The 19,705-nt window shown below is 49.9% G+C and overlaps 7 protein-coding genes and 2 non-coding genes across 10 annotated transcripts in view; 4 read left to right on the top strand and 5 right to left on the bottom strand.

Moving 5' to 3' along the window:
* The window catches only part of Pmar_PMAR010250 (conserved hypothetical protein), a gene marked incomplete at both ends in the record, with an annotated part of 1,966 nt that extends 907 nt beyond the window's left edge, over positions 1 to 1,059 (bottom strand). The window contains 7 exons of the mRNA XM_002788663.1: positions 110 to 172; positions 223 to 293; positions 343 to 440; positions 489 to 577; positions 626 to 770; positions 813 to 883; positions 933 to 1,059. Coding sequence (XP_002788709.1) covers positions 110 to 172; positions 223 to 293; positions 343 to 440; positions 489 to 577; positions 626 to 770; positions 813 to 883; positions 933 to 1,059 — 664 coding nt within the window. The remainder of the gene's footprint in view (positions 1 to 109; positions 173 to 222; positions 294 to 342; positions 441 to 488; positions 578 to 625; positions 771 to 812; positions 884 to 932) is intronic.
* Positions 1,060 to 1,436: 377 nt separating this feature from the next.
* Positions 1,437 to 3,515, bottom strand: Pmar_PMAR010249 (XPA-binding protein, putative; the record flags this gene model as incomplete). 2 transcript variants are annotated; one of them, XM_002788662.1, is made up of 11 exons in its annotated part: positions 1,437 to 1,594; positions 1,849 to 1,977; positions 2,028 to 2,119; positions 2,166 to 2,238; positions 2,525 to 2,606; positions 2,660 to 2,724; positions 2,771 to 2,845; positions 2,889 to 3,041; positions 3,090 to 3,186; positions 3,236 to 3,363; positions 3,412 to 3,515. In XM_002788662.1, the coding sequence occupies 10 exons, from the start codon at positions 3,513 to 3,515 to the stop codon at positions 1,968 to 1,970; spliced, it is 879 nt and encodes a 292-aa protein (XP_002788708.1). In that variant the 3' UTR covers positions 1,437 to 1,594; positions 1,849 to 1,967. The 2 variants fall into 2 exon arrangements, with proteins under 2 accessions (XP_002788708.1, XP_002788707.1); XM_002788661.1 differs by having other exon boundaries at positions 1,849 to 1,997; positions 2,046 to 2,119.
* A 1,150-nt stretch (positions 3,516 to 4,665) lies between these two features.
* Pmar_PMAR010248 (hypothetical protein) lies at positions 4,666 to 5,489 on the top strand (the record flags this gene model as incomplete). The annotated part of the gene is made up of 6 exons (XM_002788660.1): positions 4,666 to 4,793; positions 4,843 to 4,957; positions 5,005 to 5,108; positions 5,155 to 5,224; positions 5,312 to 5,413; positions 5,463 to 5,489. The coding sequence occupies 6 exons, from the start codon at positions 4,666 to 4,668 to the stop codon at positions 5,487 to 5,489; spliced, it is 546 nt and encodes a 181-aa protein (XP_002788706.1).
* Positions 5,490 to 5,587: 98 nt separating this feature from the next.
* On the top strand, positions 5,588 to 8,501 carry Pmar_PMAR010247 (conserved hypothetical protein; the record flags this gene model as incomplete). Its single annotated transcript, XM_002788659.1, has 6 exons — positions 5,588 to 5,742; positions 5,891 to 6,143; positions 7,146 to 7,231; positions 7,364 to 7,466; positions 7,514 to 8,308; positions 8,364 to 8,501. 6 exons carry the CDS (start codon positions 5,588 to 5,590, stop codon positions 8,499 to 8,501), a joined length of 1,530 nt encoding a protein of 509 aa, XP_002788705.1.
* Positions 8,502 to 9,731: 1,230 nt separating this feature from the next.
* Positions 9,732 to 10,688, bottom strand: Pmar_PMAR010246 (60S ribosomal protein L13A, putative). The gene is made up of 4 exons (XM_002788658.1): positions 10,620 to 10,688; positions 10,302 to 10,462; positions 10,096 to 10,248; positions 9,732 to 10,044 (listed from the first exon to the last, which is right to left on the bottom strand). Exons 1-4 carry the CDS (start codon positions 10,675 to 10,677, stop codon positions 9,805 to 9,807), a joined length of 612 nt encoding a protein of 203 aa, XP_002788704.1. The 5' UTR covers positions 10,678 to 10,688; the 3' UTR covers positions 9,732 to 9,804.
* Positions 10,689 to 11,165: 477 nt separating this feature from the next.
* Pmar_PMAR010245 (conserved hypothetical protein) lies at positions 11,166 to 11,481 on the top strand (the record flags this gene model as incomplete). Its single annotated transcript, XM_002788657.1, has 2 exons — positions 11,166 to 11,312; positions 11,362 to 11,481. The coding sequence occupies 2 exons, from the start codon at positions 11,166 to 11,168 to the stop codon at positions 11,479 to 11,481; spliced, it is 267 nt and encodes an 88-aa protein (XP_002788703.1).
* A 1,002-nt stretch (positions 11,482 to 12,483) lies between these two features.
* Positions 12,484 to 15,839, top strand: Pmar_PMAR010244 (hypothetical protein; the record flags this gene model as incomplete). The annotated part of the gene is made up of 11 exons (XM_002788656.1): positions 12,484 to 12,675; positions 12,724 to 12,849; positions 12,900 to 13,553; positions 13,609 to 13,725; positions 13,792 to 13,889; positions 14,038 to 14,101; positions 14,183 to 14,306; positions 14,706 to 14,809; positions 14,864 to 15,507; positions 15,573 to 15,711; positions 15,788 to 15,839. 11 exons carry the CDS (start codon positions 12,484 to 12,486, stop codon positions 15,812 to 15,814), a joined length of 2,289 nt encoding a protein of 762 aa, XP_002788702.1. The 3' UTR covers positions 15,815 to 15,839.
* On the bottom strand, positions 14,547 to 14,626 carry Pmar_PMAR010243. The gene has a single exon. It is a non-coding gene; the product is annotated as a tRNA-Leu (tRNA).
* A 925-nt stretch (positions 15,840 to 16,764) lies between the features above and the next one.
* Positions 16,765 to 16,846, bottom strand: Pmar_PMAR010242. The gene has a single exon. It is a non-coding gene; the product is annotated as a tRNA-Leu (tRNA).
* Positions 16,847 to 19,705: the final 2,859 nt, after the last annotated feature.

Genomic DNA, 19,705 nt, shown 5'->3' with positions numbered 1-19,705 from the left:
CAGCGGTTGTACCTGTCATTGGAGTAGTAGTAATGACAGTAGGGAGCAGCTTAGCTCACCGGCAACATGCTATGAAAGGCACCATCATGATAATGCATCAGGGAGGTACCATTAGAGGTAGTTCCTTCGGGAAATACACACAATTGATAACGAGACCTGCCCTCCATAACACCTGACCAACAAAAACCACTTCGACCGAGGCCTGCTATTCCTGAGACTTACGTTTTTGCTTGTCACCAATAGCAGCCATCACTCGTTCCCTCTCTTTGGGATCCTTAGCTCTACTCACGTACCTGACCATGGGTACATGACTTCTTGACAGGCTGGTGGCCATCCTCCTACACGCTGCCTAATGAGGTGCATATATCGCCCGAGACGGGGTATTTTGCTACGGCCTTCTTGGCGACGAATGCCACTGGAACTCTACGAGAGAGCATGATCTACGAAAGGAAAACGGCAATACGCCTAGCGGAGCGAAGCAGTCTTACTAGTATATCGAAATATGATACATGATTAGAAACAATGGTAGGGACCTCGTTGGCTGGAAGCCTCGTGCCCTCCTCTCTCACAGTGATACCTACGGACGCGAGATGGGAGGAGACATAATCTTGGGCTGAGGATGCACCCGTTATCTTGACCAGCGCGGCACAGCAGTAGCTGAGCAGCTTGAGGAAAATTCGGGTAGGGAGGGTATAGAGACCGATAAGGGCAACCACGTGGATGAAAATAACGGCAATGAACTTGAGAGGTACCACAGTTACAGCTAGGATCTGACACAAGCCACGATGACAATAGGACTGTAGGAGACCTACCATTATTGACACGAAATTAGACCGCAGAGATTTAGGTCTAATGAAGGCTTTCCAATCGCTAGGAACTTCACCTAAATGCCACCATAGATTTCAAAGCAGTTTGCCGCGGGTGTGGTATACCAAAACTGCGGTTGATCCTCTCAGTGCTGCACTTCTCAGCATCAGCATAACCCCTAGCAACAGCATATACACAGAGAGCTGTAGTGAGGAGGTATACAGCCAGGAAAAGTATGGTAGGCCATGACATACTACTAGATGCTTTTAAATTACAAGGGCTCAACTTGATTGATGACGATCTGACTCAACTACTTCATAGGGAAGGTGAAGCCGATTTGGAGGAAGTGTGGTATGGCCACACAACATCACTAGAATGCCCATTGCAGGAATATGCCACACTAGGAGAAATTCAAGTACTACTTGACAGAGGCAATACTAAGTGCATCGTAGTAGCCACTATATACAGTGGTGAATGCATCCACTGGCTACTACCGTCACCACAGGCGACTCTCAAAACAGACTGATGTCGCCCTAGAGCTCATTACATCTACCACCCTACCGCAAGCATTGATAGTAACCATGTAACACAATCCCTGAGTTCAGAAACAAGGAACGGTTTGTTAAGTACGTTGGACAGAGCATTTATTTGCGCATCCTCTTGGCCTCATCTTCTTCCGCTATCCCCTTTGCAGTAGCCCTCTCCGGATTGGCATGTTGAGCCAACATCTCACGGAACTTGGCTAGATCCTCAGCGTCTTCCTCTTCATCGACTTCCTCCCCAGCACCTACCAATAGAATATACATGACTTCGCCTTTTAAGCTGATGACATTAGGATTACATATCACCATAACAAAAAGGTTCGACGAGATAACGAGTCAGCTCCTGCTATGTTCACATTACTCAATTTCAATTTAATCCAGTCACCATTCCGACGACCCATTAGTGCGTGTGAATAGAACTCCATTAGAGTGTTTTTATTGCTAGTATGTGATAAGGTCCGACTATCCGACTATCTGATGCCTTGCAGAGATATATTACCCTCGTCCGCCACAGTGGGCGCCTTCTGCTGCTGTTGCTGCTTCCTCTTGGCATCCTGATTGTCTAATACCTTCAACTGTTGCTTGGCCAGCTCCACACGGTGCTTATGGATAGCCGCTTTACGTGCCTCTAGATAAGGAACATACGACCTGATCCAAAAGGAGAATATGCTCAACTACAGTGCCCCTCTGGCCCACTCCTCGTATTCCTCTGCTGCTGCGATGATCTGTGCTTCACAATCCCCCATGCCTATGCCAGTGAGGGATGACACCTGGGTAGCTGCATATGAGTTGAAGACACGCCTAGAGGTGGCCTACCGAAGCGTGAGCGAGATTCTCATAAAACTCGCTGATGTTGATGGCCATACTCCTCATTAAAGAGCTCATGTATCTGTCGGGAAGAGAAGATTACTAGGGAGAGAGGAATGAACGACAACTACCGGCTCCTCTATAGATACTACATGCTACTCCTGCCACTACCACTACGGCCTATACTGTAGCTAGTCCTCCCATGAGCAGTACTACTACTACTACTACGGCCTCTACTGTAGCTAGTCCTCCTATGAGCAGTACTACTACTACCACTACGGCCTATACTGTAGCTAGTCCTCCCATGAGCACTACTACTACCACTACTACGCCTCTACTGTAGCCAATCCTCCCATGAGTAATACTACCCGCCACCATGATCAGGGCCATTCTGTTCATCATTCCGTACAGCATCAATATACGACTCCCAATCGGACATCCATCTCGTGCCTGCATACGACTCAATACCTCGCCTCTGCTATTCCAACCATCCCTATCACTACAGCTATCAGACGGGTGCACATCGCATTTATTGAAGACGGCAACTGTAGGTAGCTTGGTCTTGTACCTAGCAGTACAGTCTTCCAGCTGACCCCATGCTATGCCTCCCCTACATTATACTGGTCACATACAGCATATTACTCATAAATGTAGTAGGGGAGGTACAACGTACTGTATCCAGAACGAACCTAGTACCACTATGTAGGGTACCATGAATGATAGTAGCATTACAAGGTAACCGTAGGATAGGCCATGGCGAGGGAGTCGAGGATGATAGTGCCACTAGCAGACCAGTTGAAGACCTCTATTTGACCAGGTGTGTCTACTATGACGTAATCAAGCTCCGGTGCTCGCTGGTCAATCAACCCCATCGCTTGGTCGAACCTAAAGAGGTTTATGTAGCGGACGAGTGAAGGGCGATGGAGGCACTACCGTGTTGCGAACAGATTTAAACTGGTCATGATAGCGCCGTTGGGGCCGAGGCCAAAATGCTTCATAACATCCTTGTACTTGACAGTGTCTCTAATATCTGATGAAGAAACGATGAGTGGCATCTTAGGTGGATGATGCTGGCGTACCGATATTGGTAGGATACGGTACGTTGCGTACGGCTGGGTCCAAGTTGACTGAATATACCCTCTTTTCCTGGGCTGTTAAGTGAAGGTATAGGCGATGGACGAAAGTGCTCTTGCCAGCGCCGGCCATGCTGAAGATATGACCACTATGTCCTACCACTCCTTTGCCACATCACTACCCAATGACGACTATCACTGTCGGCTTGTGGCCGTTGGACTCCTTCTCGATACCGTCCATAGGTTGTGCTGATGATGACGATGCTGATGATGTGTTATCAGCCATAATGGTATTTACTATAATGAGAGGGCCCGATACTAGTCGCAAGCTCGCACACACTATAACTAGTCTATCCTAATAGGAAGTAGTTGCTCTCATATTCATTGATATGATTCCCGTAATATCAATATCCATGTCGTAGTGACAGCACCTTAACGAGATGAGGCGTCACTGGGCAAAGTGGGGTGTCTTGGTGAGACTTTAAGATTCCCGCCTGAGCCTGGGTGATACATAGAAAATACGGGATCGCATTTCCATGTCTGTTAGGATAATATAAGGGAGTAGTTGAAGCATTGAGGATCTTGTGAATATCGATTAGAAATCCATGCGCTTTTCTCGCGATTCTTTTCTGTGCAGTCCGTAGTCAGCACCACGAGCTGACACATTTTGGTCTTCCGGAGATCAGGAGCCTGCCTTAGCTCGCTCCAGTCGTGGGCATACCCGCAATCGGAACCGTGCTTGCATTGGCCTCGCAAGACAAATGTGCGACCGTACTGACAAACTATGGATATGCTTCCTCGATGACCTGTGGTACACCACAAGTAGTAGAGGAGAGCGTGTACTCGATATTATCCAAAGGTAACATTTAAGGGGTTCCGTTGTTGTCATCGAGGAACCATATCCATATGCACGGATCAGATTATGGCAACGGATGGTATTTCAGGTTCGTGATGATATCTTATCAACTCTAAAACGTAGCGTCGCCGGTGATAAGAGTAATCGTCGACGTCGGCAGCGGCTGTCACAGGTAGCATGGCAGTGGCGGAATATGTTGTTTTCGGATGATCATGATGACGTGGAGGCCGAACAGGTGCCGGTTTGGGAGGTTACACAGGGAAGAAAATTGAATATGATGGAGATAGCCTCTGGTTCCACAATCCAGAAAGGAATGTATATGTGCTCGAATATGTGCTCATGCCATTCCAATCGGAACTTCTTCTAGACGTTGCCGTATGGCTTTCCTCTATCGGATTCAGCTTAGTAAAGTCCTCAAGAAATCGTACAGATGTCAACTCATATATCGTCTGCTGTATTATAAGTATGACAACTCATATCACAGCAGCCATGGGCCACAGTCATTTCTTCATACAGTGTCGAGTTGACTTGTGTGGTGGTGGTGGTAATAAGGCACAATGCTCTTCAGCTTGCTCACGTTATGCAGATCAAGAGGACTAACAGAGTGAAGAGAGCTGCTCGGGCTAAGGGGAGGCGGAAGGGAAAGACGCCTAAGAATCTACTCTACCAGAACCCTAAGGCCATCAAGGACGACACCTTCAAAGAGAAGTAGTACCACGGGGTTGTCTTGACGGGGTAGAAATGTGCTTGAATTCAGGTTTGATAAGCGTAGAACTTACCTGCAGAATATGAACAGTTTCAACTTGAAGGATATGTACTACGACAAACTGCCGGAGGTTATTCCTCAGAAGGCTGAGTGGACGCTCCCGAAGGTCTGCTGGTCGGCGAGCGGGGATGTTGGTGGAAATGATCTCTTCAGGTTAACGAGGAGGAGTTGAATGTGTGTAAGAAATTGGCTGAGAAGTACGGAAAGGAGGTCCCTACTGCTGCTGATGAGGAGGAGCAGGAAGAGCTTCAGAATGAGTATTGTCGAGAGTATCAGTACTTGTACTCGATGGTGCTCCTTTAGGTTCTTCTCCCGTATGGCTCGCGACAAGCTCAACGTATACCAGTGGACTTGGGGGCAACTGCGGAAAAAGGTAGTGAGAGGGACGGTTGGGGTCTGTTTGGGAAGAAGGGGAAGAGGCTTGTCTGTTCTGTCGCTATGACACCTTTATTGTTGTCAGTTCAACCTGGCCTTGGAGGGTCGAGTTCACGTCTGCCATGCAGACTGCCAGTGTGCTTTGGCCAAGCAGAGTAGTAATGTGAAGAAATACCAAGGCGTGCGGGTTGTAGGCACTATTGCAAGTTGAAGAGGAAGGTCAGAGGTTCCCTCAGATACATCGTCGTCTCAAGGTCCACTGAACGTCCTTTGTATACTGCCAAACGTTGTTTCTCGGCCACATACGGAGTTGAGTATAAGTGGAGTCATCTGAGAGGGATCAAAGTCTAAGGTTGAACGTATGGCCACTCATGATCGTCGGAAGAGTCCTCGGTCAACGGCTCGAGGGAAGGGGGATAAAGGGCGGCAGTTGAGTGGGAGGGAGGTTGATTGGGGAGTGATGCAGGAGAAGGATTGGGACTGTGTATGGGAGGCGTCTACGCTGGCGGAGGACAAGTACTGGGCGGGGCTCAACTCGCGGTGTTATAGGCGTGGAATTGTCTTGAAGAAGAGATAGGGTTACCTCTCATTAATCTCCTTCCGATGGTCCCTATCTGTTGTGCTGTTCATCTCTGCTCGCCTGGTTGAGTTTGTTCTTCCTCAGCCCTGTGATCGAGTCCCCTCTGGATTTCCTACCACCTCGTTGCCACTCCAATGATCGGCCTGCCCTAGAAGATGTGTTGAGGGTGTTGGACTCTATAGTGGTGGGTGAAATGGCCTTAACGGGATTCCAACCTTTGCACTGTCGTCAGAGTCCTAAGGAGTTTAATAATCTAGTGGACTCATTTCGTGAGGGTATGGGGGAGAAGGCTGACGAGGAGCCACAGTCTGTCGCTGAAGACCATGAACATAGACGAGTGAAACCTCGGTTGGGCAGGAATACTGTACCACGTGTGAAGCCGGGAGGTGCCGGAGGGCTTAGAGGACATATCAAAGCCAAGCCCAAGGCATCGTCGACCCCTCTATTGGCGAGGCTGCTGAGAGGCCCTGGCAGTTGAACGTGATTGTTGAATTAACGACGCCGTGTGGATGAAGTAGTGTGCAAGGTTGTGAGGTGAAGCACCGTTGCTGATGATACTGGTCATACCATCTTATGGACACTTACTGGTCTGTCCTATTCGACTTGTGTTATGTCCGAATGTTTCTCCTCAGCTCATTACATCCTCCTCCACAATGTATCCGACCGCCGTGTAGGTTTGGGTGTTATTTTATTGTATGGTCTCCTGCCCGACGCTCAAGACTGGACCCGGCGCAGTGTTATTGTCTTAAGGGTAGTGTGTAGAGCTGACGAGCGCATGAGGATCTCGGTTGCTGTTACTGTTGCCGCTGCGTTAGCTGCTGTTAGAATGACCATTACTGCCTCTCTTAGGAACAACTCGCTATCGTACGGTCTGTGCTCTTTCAATTGTTGTAGAGGTACAGGGAGACGTTTCGGGTGCTATACCCTTGATCACTTTCGGATTATATATTCGCTTTCCTCAGCTGAGCTCAAGAATTTTCTCGCGAGTTATAGAAGTTCAGCCGATTGGAATTTGCCCCAGCTCCTACAACATCTTCGTTTCGTCGCCAACACATGTACTTGGCCATGTGCATATTCTCCCGCACTGCTGTCGATTGCAGCATAGGTCTGCTTTTCTGCCTCGACGACTTCTCTGGTGTGTTCAACGTCCCTTTCCCCTTCCTGTCTGATCGTGTTGAGTCCGATGAGCTTGCTGATAATGGATGATGGGAATTTGGTCCTAGTCTTTTCAATGACAAGCCTCGAGAGCCGACCAAGTCCCCGGCTCACGGTCCGAGAAAAGGCGGATGAGCATCACCACCATCATCATCATCGGCGGCGGCGGCAGCCCTTGCTGCAGTGCAACATAGAAGAGGATAAGCTAAGCTGGAACCAACTGCGTATGGAAGACTGGGAGGGGGTCTGGAAAGCATCAAAGCTCGCTAAGTAATATCAAGGCTCTTCGAGACGATCGAAGCAGCTGTGGGTGCAGCTAACATGTGCCTCTCTTGGACTCGCTGTCAAGCATGGGGGCATGCTTGTTCACGGTTCTTTCGATGCTCACACTATGCCTTTCAGTACTATAGCCAAGTCCCCATTAGACTTCCTACCATCTCATAGCTCATCTGGCGAACACCGCTCCGCCCTGCAGGCTGCGTTGGGCGTGCTCGACGCTATAGCGGTAGGCGAGGCATGGTCGCGAGGTTCGATTACTTTCTGCTTGTTCAGACTCCTGCAGACTTGAACCGCCTGGTAGAGGCCTTCCGTAAGGGGACTAGGGACTCACCTTACAAGAGGCCGCGACCAGCTCGCGTTGATGGAGGACCCAACACAACCGACTTGTCGATTAAGAAGAGTGGGGGTGTTGCGGGAAAGCGCAGTGGGAGGAGCAGTGGTCGCGCTGCAGCGCCAGAAGGGGTACAGGCTGAAGATGCGACTCACTCTAATGCATCGTTGCCGGCTCCAGAAGGTGGACCGACGAAACGCAGGAGAGGTCGAAAGCCTGGGCCTGTGGCCAAGGCGAAACCTAGGCAGGAGACCGAGAAGGAGAAGGAGGAGCGGTTGAAGGCAATTCAGTTGGTTGTTGATGAGACCAAGGAGGAGGTCCAAAGGCAGCATAATAAAGTGTCGAAGTGGAGCACTAACAAGACTAAGGAGGAGAGTTCTACAGGGACAGACTCTAGTTGGCGTCGGCGGAGTCCAGCTAGGTCTGCAACAAGTAGCGAGATCTCCTCATCTGCTGCCCCTGTCGTTAGTGACAAGATCAAGTCCTTGAGTGCTAGTATCAAGGAGCTCCTAGGCTCGACTAAGCATGCTACGGTGGAGGCTGCAGGTGGGGAGAAGACGAGTAATGGTAAGGGCGTGAAGAGGGAGGCCGAGGTCGCTAAAAAGCCGAGGCAGACTAAGAGGCCCAGGCAGGCCAAGGTTGCTAAACCAAAGCCAACTCCAGTTCAAGAAATTATTCCACCAGGAGAGTCTAAGGAGAGCGCGCCCTCGAGTGAAACTGCTGTTGTTGCTGCTGAGGTAAGGAGTTGATGTTGTTGCTGTGTGTATTACTATCGGCTCTTGCTACTCTCAGGTTCCCCCCGTGTCGGTGAGTAGTCCTAGCCCTTCCTCAAGTGTACCCACTATTGCGGTATCTCCTAGTACAGTATCGTCTGGGTCGGCCCTTGATGATCTCTATAGCGCCCTCAGTCGAGAGATGGGTGTCGAATGAGATGATAATACAGTATCAATTTACTATGTGCACGCTTTTGTTGTACTATTCGAGACAGTTTCCGCTACCTTCTTATGGCCTGTGTTCGTCAATTTCGTGATGGGAGAAACGTCTGCAATAGTATTCATGAGGAATTGTTCATAACGATAACTTGTTTGATTCTACAACTTCAAGCCTTGGCGCTGAACAGTTACGCCCGATTCACGACATGGGCTGGAGTCTAGATGATTGAGCGAACACACAGAAAATGCGCTGAGCTACAGTATTTGCCGTCCCACTACATATGCGTGGTACACTCTTTCCTTGATGGACATCGGATTCATCAACGAGCACAGCACAGCTCGCCGTTCTCATGCTTCTGTATTGTTAGACTAACTCTTTGAATCTGTTTTTTCATTCACTCTTAATTATATATCAATTGGATATGTTAATATGTAGGACCCGCAATATAAAAGCAATCTCCGGAGGTAAAGCTAGAGTCTGCTATGCCCTGGCGGTTGACCGTTACTATACGGAGACAGTCACGACTCGACGGAACACGTATCCGTGAACGAGCTTATCCCCGATACCACATTTACTATCATTTTCAACTTGTTGATATGATGATGATTATTTAATCTTCATTGTGTACCAAAGATAACCACGTCTACTACATTCGTGAATACATTAAAAACTACAGTGAACTCCTCTGCGAGAAATTTCTTTCTCTATCCTTGATATGTGGGACCCGCAATATAAAAGCAATCTCCGGAGGTGAAGCTAGAGTCTGCTATGCCCTGGCGGTTGACCGTTACTATACGGAGACAGTCACGACTCGACGGAACAAGTATCCGTGAACGAGCTTTTCCCCGATACCACACTTACTATTATGCTTCAGTGGAAAGGTGAAAAGAAAAGGTATCTCATCAACAATCTCAGAGACGTACCGACTATCATCATCAGCTATTATAGGGATCGATGAGTGGCAGGAGTCTCCACGCTAGGCCAGCTATGACCATGGCAGAAGAGGGAGCCTTGCTATCATCATTGGTATTCATTACGCTTGTTAACGAGCTGTAACACTAAACCATGCACGTTAAGACCAAAGCCTTTTAACACGGGCCTAGCTAACTCTCTCGTTATTACTATCGCACTGTGAAATGAGTCAGGAGCACTTAAGAGCCACAGGACCCAAACAAGCAAACAGTGCATGCCGATATTTCGCGACTAATACTCAACACAAAAGGGCACTTTCCCGGAAAGTTAGCCGCCTAGTAGGAAGTCGATCTTCATCCGACATTCGAGGGATCAAACTGCCTTCTTCTTAGAAGCTGATGGGAGCAACAGTAGCAAGTTCAGCCTTGAGCTTAGGGTCAGCAGCAACCTGTTTCTGGGCCTCAGACCTGACCTTGCGGATGGTCTTGGTGACCTTCGTGTAGTACTCGGCCTTGTGGAGGTTACGACGCTCAGTGAGACGCTCCACAAGAGACTTGCACTTCCAGCCAACCCTCTCGCTCAAGTCACCGAGGCAGCAGAACTTACGAGTGGGCTTCAGTCTTAAGGCCTACAGTAGAAAAACAATAAGAGAAAACGAGGCCAGCTAGAGCATCGGTACCTTGAGGGCGCAAGGGATGACCTGCTTGGGGGCCTTGTCGTAAGGATGCGGCATACCATCGAAAACCTTCAGACGATCAAGAGCAGCCTGGCCGCGGGCGGTCTTATGGCGGATCATACCGCGGATAGTCCTCCACAAGATCTTAGAGGGGGCCTAAACGAAAGAGTTGATGAGTGGACCACAGGAAGAGACGATCTTGTGATTACCCTAAAGTGGATAGGGCCCTTCTTGGGGTTGGAGTTGGTGTGCTTGCGCTTGAAACTCTCGTACTTCAGCTTGTTACGGAACAAGGAGCCAGAGATGTTGATGCCCTCACAGTGGACAGCAACGATCTTCTGACCGCTAAGAAGCTCCTTAGCGATCATGCCTGAAGAAGAACAACAATACCGTAACTTTCTCAATATTGGTCTAATGGCAAGTCCAGGAGGCCTAGCAATCAGGAGCTAACACGAATCCACTGAGCGGACGAGAAAGATTCAAAACAGGTCAGCCATGGACCCCAACCCTAGACACCCCCTTATTACTCGCGAGGCGGCCCAGAAGGTGCCCGCGGCAGTCGATTACGATTTCCTTGGCGAACATACCGGTATAGGTCGACTCCGGACTGTACGAACAAAGGCTATGGATCGCTCGGGCGAACGCGCTATTTACAATTTCAAAATTGTGAAGATACTAGATTGCAAGATTTAGGTTCCTCTCATTCTGTTTGACTTGGCAGTGACCTTATACATACGTCAATTCCACCAAGGCGTTTAGGTCCGTATTAGAACTCCTATACATTACTGCCGAACTCGGCAGAGTTTGGTGATCATAACGAGGGGCGATTTTCATCGTTCTTCCAGCGTCTCTGAAAAGAGACGCATGAAGAACGGAATAGCACACGAAACACCATTTACTAATGAGTGAGGAATGGGGCTAGGGATGGCTTCGTGTGCATACATGCAGCAGTAAAAGGGCTACAGAGGGAGCTTTTCACGGCAGGGGGGAGCGCATCCGGAAGAATCTATAGACCAACGGCGGCGACATGCTGTGTTGAAGCACCCCGTTTTTTCACCAGCCTCCTCCCTATAATGGACACTACATCATCCTATACTAGTGATCATAGTTCTGATGACCACAAGGCTGCTCAGCAACAGATGATGCAGTTAAATATGATCATTGAAAGTCAGAAGACTATGGTCAAGCTCACCGGACTCTGTTTCGACAAATGCGTTTCGGTAACTCGCCAACTCGTGTCGTTACTGTTGTTCATCTTGTACTGCTCAGACTCCTGGCAAGTCTCTGTCCACTTCGGAGCAGACCTGTTTGTGGCGTTGCGCTCAGAATATGATGGAGACCAACGTGTTCATGCAGAAGAGGCTACTACAACAGGCCAAGCATCAATAGGCAGTGGGTAGTAGTAGCGAACAACATCAGTAGTAGAGGAGGGTGGTTGATATCCTCCAGTGAGAGCCCTTAAAATTGGTATATGTTTCTCGATAATGACACATGGACGGTTGCGTTGATTCCCACGGCATTGTACTACCGCTACTAGTCCTTTGCCGCTCGCATGGATGAGGTCGGGAGAGGCAGTGCGGTTGTTGAGGTTTTCAACTACTGTGCTACCTTTCTCTTAGATCCACTTCGGAGCTCTAGAAATATGTTGTCGCGAATCTCTACTAGAGCAACTGGGGAGCTCGCCGGTTGCTTCAAAATGGCACCGGAATTTGTCAGTCATTCGCACTCACTGAGCAGTTTGAAGGGTTGGGCCTTTTTTTTCGATCACCAGACTCAACTTTTTTGACTGAATTCTACGAGGTTCCCCGTCCTCTGCCGAGCTTGGGACGTCTTCCAGAGGGACTTATCGTCATCATCATCATCTTACAGCTATCACTCTTCACTGCTGATTTCATCTTCCTAAGAAATTAAGATCACCAGGAAGCAGGGTTAGCAAATTTGCACAAGGTCAACGACATGGGTTTGTGACAATATGAAGATTACAAGGGAAATGTGGGGAAGTTATGGTTAGACTTTGTACCAAGTCGTGTGTAATTCTCCATAACGTTGTGAGGAAGGTCTCGAGCATCACTGAGGAAACTAAATAGATATTCCGACACTGCCAGGGGAAGGTATTGAGGACTAAGACGGGTAGCTGGGCGAACTGCGAAGGACGTCAGTGAGGATAACAGACGGAACGGTTGCCAACACGGATGAAGCCTGGAAATTACAGATGCTCCTGTGCGATACCCTCGTATAGGCGGTGTTGGCTCCGTGTAAATAGTAAATGCAGCGCTAGCCGCTCAGCCCAGCATACGTGGCACTGCCACGGTGGCAGTGCTAAGGTCGATCGTTGGTCTCAGCAATACAACCCTTGTTGTATCTCCTGCCAGCTCTTGCGTTGTCAATACAATGGAAGTTCGCACACTATCGGGCAGTTCCATGAGCTCACAAGAAGCGAGTCCTAAGTCGTTACCCTCAGCTAAGGAAGACCTATTACCGCCACGTCCAACAGCCGTCGGACCTAAGATTCCCGGTACGGGAAATCTAGTCGTAGTTTGGCAGCTAGAGGGACCGACAGAGGAAGAACTCAGCCTTCGCAAGGTCAGTTGGTCGGTCTCCTGTTGGGTCCCTTCTTTATGGTTTGGGTAGATTGCCTTCGAACCCGCTAAGGACGCTAAAGTGGTCACTGCCGTACCGGAGGATGTCCCTATTGGCATGAACACAGAGACGTGGATGAGCATGTCTAATGGCAAGGACGGTAGCGTCGCTGGAACGGTAGTGGGAACCCATCGTGGACGGGTCGGTATCGGACGTTCTCACTGCAGATAACGGCTGATCTGGTATCACCGTTGGGCTCTGTGGAGGCTCAGGTCTCGCTGGCTCTGTCAGCTGAAGAGAGACTACTTACCCTAGTTGACACTAGTCGAACTGAGCTGTCTTCATCGTGTCGGGAGGACGGGCCTCCTGTACGAGTGGTCATCAAGGACGCAGTGTTCGTTGTAGCTCTTGTGCAAGCCCAGGAGGGGGTATCCAGTATAATCGAGGCCCGCGTGACCCTCATTGGAAGACTGCCCAAAGTGGTCGGCCTTGACGGCGTCGATGGTGATGCGCCACACTTGGCTCTGCGTTATGGTCGGGAGTGCGGCCCGATACGGTTGATCGTGAAGGTTGGTGACCAAGATCTGTCTTCAGAAGACGATAGTGTCACCAGCCGTGTCACACCTGCATTGCCGCCGGGAATAGAACTGGAGAAACGGGGTTGCGTCTTACGCGGCATACCACGGCTTTCCGGGCGAAGTGAGCATAGCATCGTTGTTACAACCGCGGTGGGAGAAAGCCAACCCTTCCGGATTGCCATTGAGGTCAACATAGAAGAGAGCGACATGACAAGACTACGATGGGCCGCGGCTGAAGGTGGCTTGGGTATTGCAGCAATTACAGACAGGATTTCCAAGGGATCTTCCCAGCGAGCATCTGAGGTGATTGCTGGCCTGCTGGTGCTGAATCGGAGTTCCTCGTCGATCGTGCTGGTAGATATATCGCCATTTCGCATACACCCTCCCTGAGCACCAGAAGCGGCAGAGGGAGTTCTGGGCTCGGGAGAAGCAAGACATCATTGTGGTAGACGCAAGCATGTCGGGCAAGCTACAGGTGAGTCCCTCCCATCGCGTGGTTGAAGCCACTTCGACGATCCCCGTGTTGTCCTTGGTTGCGCAGGAGATCATTGATGATCCACACCACAGTGATGGTGATACGACAACCAGAGTGCTACAGTTGATACCAGGAATCTATACTCTACCGGGAGGCATGCTCAGGTTGGGCGATACGCCTGCTTATGTCTGCTCACTCACGCGTATTTACTATCCCAATCCCTGCATTCGTATCGCCCCAGTTTATGTAGTTTTCAGCGAGTTTGTCTCCTGCTCAGCAGATGTGAATGTTATTAGTGTGCGGGTTTCTCAGACTACGCCGACGCAGAGTCATCGTTCAAGGCCTCTGCCGGGACGGCGTGACGATCATTGGCCAAGTACGTACATCTGTGTGGAGTTGATTCTGCCCGACAAGCTCAGTTAGAGACTGCCTTCCAGCTTGATTGTTGTTGTTGCAGATCCGAGTGGAGCATCCGGGCTGTATTATAGACAACCTTACTCTTACTAACTTTGATGTTACTAAATGCGAAGCATCCACTGATGGAGAGTTATTCAGTTGCGGAATAGTGATTACAACTGAAAGTGAGAACGAGGATCAAGAAGTGGCCCGCTTCATTTCTCGATCCTCCGTGACCTCCACCGCTTCTGCGTCGGGCGTCACGAAATTTCAATTAAGCCCTTGGCCGACCCCTGGTCGACCCAATAGACCCGGGTTCAACCCCACCGAATGTCGAAACATCTTTTAACGCCATCTTTCACGTCTCGATCAAAATAAGCATCAACAAAGGTTTAAATCCATTCTAGTCGTGGAGCATGCAAAAGTAACAGCCGCGAGATTCGAACTCGCGCCCTTTCGGACTAGCGCCTGAAGCTAGCGCCTTAGACCGCTCGGCCAGACTGTCAGTGAAAATTATCGTTCGGAATCTTGCATGACATGTCTTTTACACGTTCCATATACATCTTTGGCATGCCGATCCTCAGGTAATGGCAGTTTACCCGTCTGCACGATCCAGAATTGCAGTTTACGCTGCTTACGAAGCAGCTGTGTTAAGTTCATGTCTCCTCCGACTGAGAAATCTTTGGAGGTGACCTCGGAACGGAGTGCCGCTCCCTACATACTCATCGACGTGAATGTTCAGGCACCTGGCGGAGCCATACTACTGCGTAACCGATTCTCGGTCGTCCGCGATAGTAGTACTCCAGCAGTAGACTTCCGTGAAGCGTCGGGACCTGCCATTGAGAACTCAGCGCTCGTTGACAACCTCTTCTCCCCTTTGTGCTATGGACTGGAATGCAAGAAGGGGCACCAGCCACGGGCAAGAGGCAACTCGACCTTTGCCATGGATACCTTTGACGCTCAAATGATGTTATCGGCGTCCCTACATCCTCCACAACGAGATTTCAATGTGGCCCTCCTGAAGCATGCCGCGACTATCCTTCGCAAGGCCGAACAACCGAGGAGAGAAGAACTTCCTCCTCGTGCTCAGCCGGCGCATACGTTTGCCGAGCTCAACTGCTGCTATGGAAAAAAACGACCAGATTGCGTATACATGGAGGCCGCGAGCACGAAGGCAAATGCGAAGAGAAGTGAGCAGTTAGGGTTCCGAGCCGACAGACACAGCTTTTATACCTTTTGCGGTAAATCTGATGCCTGGAGGAAACGACAAGCTCTGAACAAAGAGCCGAACACCAGCCCGAATCTGAAATCGATTATGTCGAGAATGCGAGGCTCTAAAGCATCACTCGTGTGGAAATTGCCGGACAATGGGAGGATAAGGACAGAGTAAGTCAATGCCTCCACACATCTCGCTAATCTGAGCAGTCGGTTTCCATTCGCTCTTTCTTCAGCGGTGGTCTCCCCGGTGTGGAGGTCCCATCTTGCAGATCTGTACCGAACTTAAACTCAAGACTGCCTAGTCTACCCGTCTTGGATAATGAATTAATTTTAAATAGGCGACTATTGCCTGTCCGCCAAACTAATCAAACTGTAAGACGGTCAGAACACCAAAAAAGATTCCCTGTGGTCGCTATTCACCACCACTAGGCATCTCCTCCTTTGGCAGGTCAGTGTGTTCCTACGGCCTAAGTGAAATCCAACTAAACTGCAAGTGATGTACCCAATACCTTAGAGGTGTGCGCTCAAAGCAAAGTGATCTGTTTCGTTTTGTTGAGTGTGATTATCGAGGGCATGGCATAACGCCATTGGCGTTGATGATGATGAGGCGAAGAATGAATGCTGGGTTGTCGGAAGGTGTCTACGTATCGAGTCACAGCATGAACACTTAGTCTCATCGACGACACGCGAGTGGGGGATTCGTGGCAGGAATGTTCCAAACGCAACAATCGTCAATCACCTCTGAATGAGAGGTGATTGTCCAGAGGTGAATGAACATGAGTGAATGAGAGGCTCTCATGTGGACGAGAAGTTAATAAGAAACATATCGCTGTTATATTCCTCTGGCTTGGAAGATGTATGGTAAACGCAAACGCTTCACAACATTGTCGTGTTCTGAGCACGTTTTGCTGCACATTGAGAGTGTTTGGGCTAATCACATCAGAGATGTTATGTGCACATGTTAGCCGAACATTTGAACTCAACAATGATAGGGATCAGCCCCAGGCTGAGAATGGATTGTTTTCAATTACTGTCACCATCTGTGATTCTGCTAGCCGGCGTTGAACCAATCATTGTTGTGCTAAATCTCACCGACCTCAGGCCGAGTAGCCTAGGAGATGACGAGTCACTCGGGATTGACGATGCAGCTGAGGATCGTCTCTGACCGAGGAGCGAGTTCGCCTACGAAATTTCAAGCCACTCTCACTGATCTAACAACCCGGACTGGTTCCAAAGGTGCATGATTCAGTCTCCCCTGCGCATCGAAATAGGCGAAGTCCTGATGAGTAGGTCAACCAATGGATCAGGCAGATGCTGGTGGGTATTTAACAAATATTACTTGGTATGGTGGGTTGGGTTGTAAATGCATTGTTGAGTTCCCTTCGAGTGCAGGTCCTCCGATGGATTGATCTACAACGAAAAACATGTCAGCTGTGGGATTCGAACCCACGAGGATTTCTCCACCAGAACTTGAGTCTGGCGCCTTAGACCGCTCGGCCAAACTGACTGTGAAAAAAGATTATTTGACTGTGCGTCGACACACAAGAGCTGATGACTAAACACTGTTGTAACAACAGTTTACCACCGATCTTTCTCGCTCTAAATTTCGCCCATGCCTCCAAATCTTGATCAGGCTCCCTCATTATCCTACTTGAACCAGAAGGCTCATAATGAACCATATACCCCTCTGGAAGTGTTAGATTACCTGGCAAAGCGCAGGGTATTCATTCTGAACGCCGCACAGCCACACATCCGACATGATTTGTTATACGGTGAGCAGAGTAGCATAACGCTACTAGTGTTAGAAACGCTAGAATTGGTTAAATTTTATAAATGTTACCCATCACTAACCCAGCGGGTTTCTCATCAGAGTCCTCACCACCATAGCAAGCGATGTATCGTTCATAACTAGAGATAGATGCTGCCATGGAAGTGAGCACTGAGAGCTCTCACTAACAGTACCCGAACAAGTGGAAGGATGCACTGATTAACACTAGTGTAACCAAAGAAATCAAAGGTTTCAAACAACTGCTTAGATATGGTAATACCGCATAAGCGTCGTACAGGCATGGCCATGACAATGTATTAATCATAAATTTTCACTACGGAGCTTATCATTACGTTGCAGAGCGGGCACCTGGAAGATGACATTGAGATGTGGGTGTGAGGGCATGGACGTACCGCTTTAGTCTTGTATGGCAGAGGCCACAGCAACACCGGTGCCCACATGGGACCTGGGGGGGGGGGGGGGGGTTGCAACGGGCTAGTGACAAAAAAGGAATATTACGATCGCATGTGTACTCGTCGACGCCATGCACACCACACATGCGCTCAGCCGATGTTCCTTCACATCTGCTTTCCGTGGCGCTACGACAGCTTTCCTTGCTCGAGGTGTAACTAAGACAGGAAGCCGTTGCCAATGGCGATCCGACTGGGATTATTCTCTCATTACCAGGCATCGTGGGGGCATCCCTCCAAGCCTCGATCGGGACCACCTCGGGATTATACGCTGGCGGCGGGTTCATAACGCCACACTGTAGTATAGCTTGTTGGCAACGACGTGGACTACCACACCTCTCCCGAATCATCCTCACATACTGCCCCCTATCCTTTCGTAGTACTATATAATGCATCAATACGGCCAAGACGATCGAGACTACGCAAAACACCATGGTAGACCTGTTCTCCTCTCTAGGGACTTGTACGATACCCTGAAGCCTTTCAAGAGACAAGGGCTCTCGTAGGGCATGGCCCATCCTGCGGACTCCTGTACTGAGATCGTTGATACGACTGAGCAGATCTAGGTACTGGTCATCCACTCTAGACACCAAGTCCTTCTGGTCCTTCACTACGTCGTACACAGCCGCCTGTAAGGCACTGAGCACCTCCCGGTCTATTGAGGCTGTCTGGCTGCCCTTCACTATGCTCTGTACAAGCCAATTCACGAACAACATGCCCAAGAAAAGCACAGCCCATATTGACGCAATCGTCCGGAACGCCGGCCGCTGGTAGAAGGGAACTTCCTCCTGCTCGTGCGAGTCCCAATAGGGAGACCCATCCTGTGACATAGCGACGATAACTGTCAGAAGCGACCCGCACTGGGTGGGTCCACAAAATATGCTTCAACGCAAGCCTATAGGGATCGCACAGTTCCGGCAACAGCAATGAGTAGCACAGCATAGGCTCATGATAAACAAGTTGAACCTGTTTCAATAATGAGGATAAAACTCCCTAAATCGATCATCGGGATATCCAATACCCAAATACCCAGCTGGAGTGCGTCGCGCTTCGTGATGCATCTATAGAGGAGGAGGAGTTGACATCAGCCGTCTGCGGAGGACGGAGGAGCTACCAGTCTCCTCCCTCGGGCTCCATAGGTGAACGGATGCCCATATTCGCGATTGTGTGTCCTGTACATCGGCAGCTGACGGAAGGCCCACGAGGCTCTAGCATAAGCCTCGCTCGAACTGCAGCTCAGAGGAGCGGACGAATTCGTGTCCGCACTATGACGGGAAGAAGAGTTTGCCGAAAAGCAGACCTAGGAATTAGCAAGCGTACCTTTTATGGGTCGCCTGGGACTTCACCGTATGAGCAGTACTCTTCGACCGGCTACTGCGGCCACTACTGCTCCTACTACTACGACGACGAGATGACTTGAGGGATGCTGTCGAGGACCTAGGGTAGGCCTCCAGTCCATCTAGTGCCACGATCAACAAGTCCTCACCGGGGGGTCGAGGCGAGCATTCGTTGATCGTGTGAGGGATGAACCCACGGGTGGGGAGGGAGGGGCCTGACCAAGACGAGGAGGGGATCTGCTCAACCGTGGCTGCGCAACATGATGCTGAGCACCTTCCGAAGGCCTTGGTATCCCGAAATGCCGGCTCCATCCTATGTCGCCTCGCACCTGTGCTCCGGTAGAAGGCGCTCACTCGGTCCCCTAGGAGGAAGGATGCCTCAACAGAGTCAACGATTCCGATGCTGTTACCCTCCGCTCCTGCGGGTCGACAGTGGGCTAATGCGTCCTGGCAGCTCGTCGCCTCAAAGCTGTTGCAGGGAATATGCAGCCCGACTGAGGGACACAGATAGGCTCGAATAGAGGGAATGCAAGCCCTACTATTATTAGAGCTTCTTCCAAACACTCTAACCTCAGGAGCCCAGACAGGGCCGTTGACAGCGCAGCCGACCTAAGGCGGTGCTTGTGGAAGGAATATCATTGATATGAGCTCACCTGCGTGTCACCACGCCAACTCATCGGCTCAGACCTTCCGGTGCCCCACGGACGATTCCTTCGAACTAGAATACCGGGCGTGAGAGGAGGTAACATACCATTCACAAGTAGACTGATTCTGACCACAGGAAAGGCAAT

The sequence above is a fragment of the Perkinsus marinus genome, assembly GCF_000006405.1.
Source record: "Perkinsus marinus ATCC 50983 genomic scaffold scf_1104296927884, whole genome shotgun sequence".
NCBI lineage: Eukaryota > Perkinsozoa > Perkinsida > Perkinsidae > Perkinsus > Perkinsus marinus.
The sequence above is the reverse complement of the archived record's forward strand: the minus strand, read 5'-3'. Positions and strand labels throughout refer to the sequence as shown.

What these genes read in the sequence shown, in the direction of transcription:
- Pmar_PMAR010246 (XM_002788658.1), bottom strand. Translation starts at nt 10,677, where the DNA reads ATGTTCGCCAAGGAAATCGTAATCGACTGCCGCGGGCACCTTCTGGGC. An exon ending in CCTTCTGGGCCGCCTCGCGA is followed by an intron (nt 10,463 to 10,619) that starts GTAATAAGGGGG and finishes GTTCTTCTTCAG; the next exon opens with GCATGATCGCTAAGGAGCTT. An exon ending in TCATCCCTTGCGCCCTCAAG is followed by an intron (nt 10,045 to 10,095) that starts GTACCGATGCTC and finishes TTTCTACTGTAG; the next exon opens with GCCTTAAGACTGAAGCCCAC.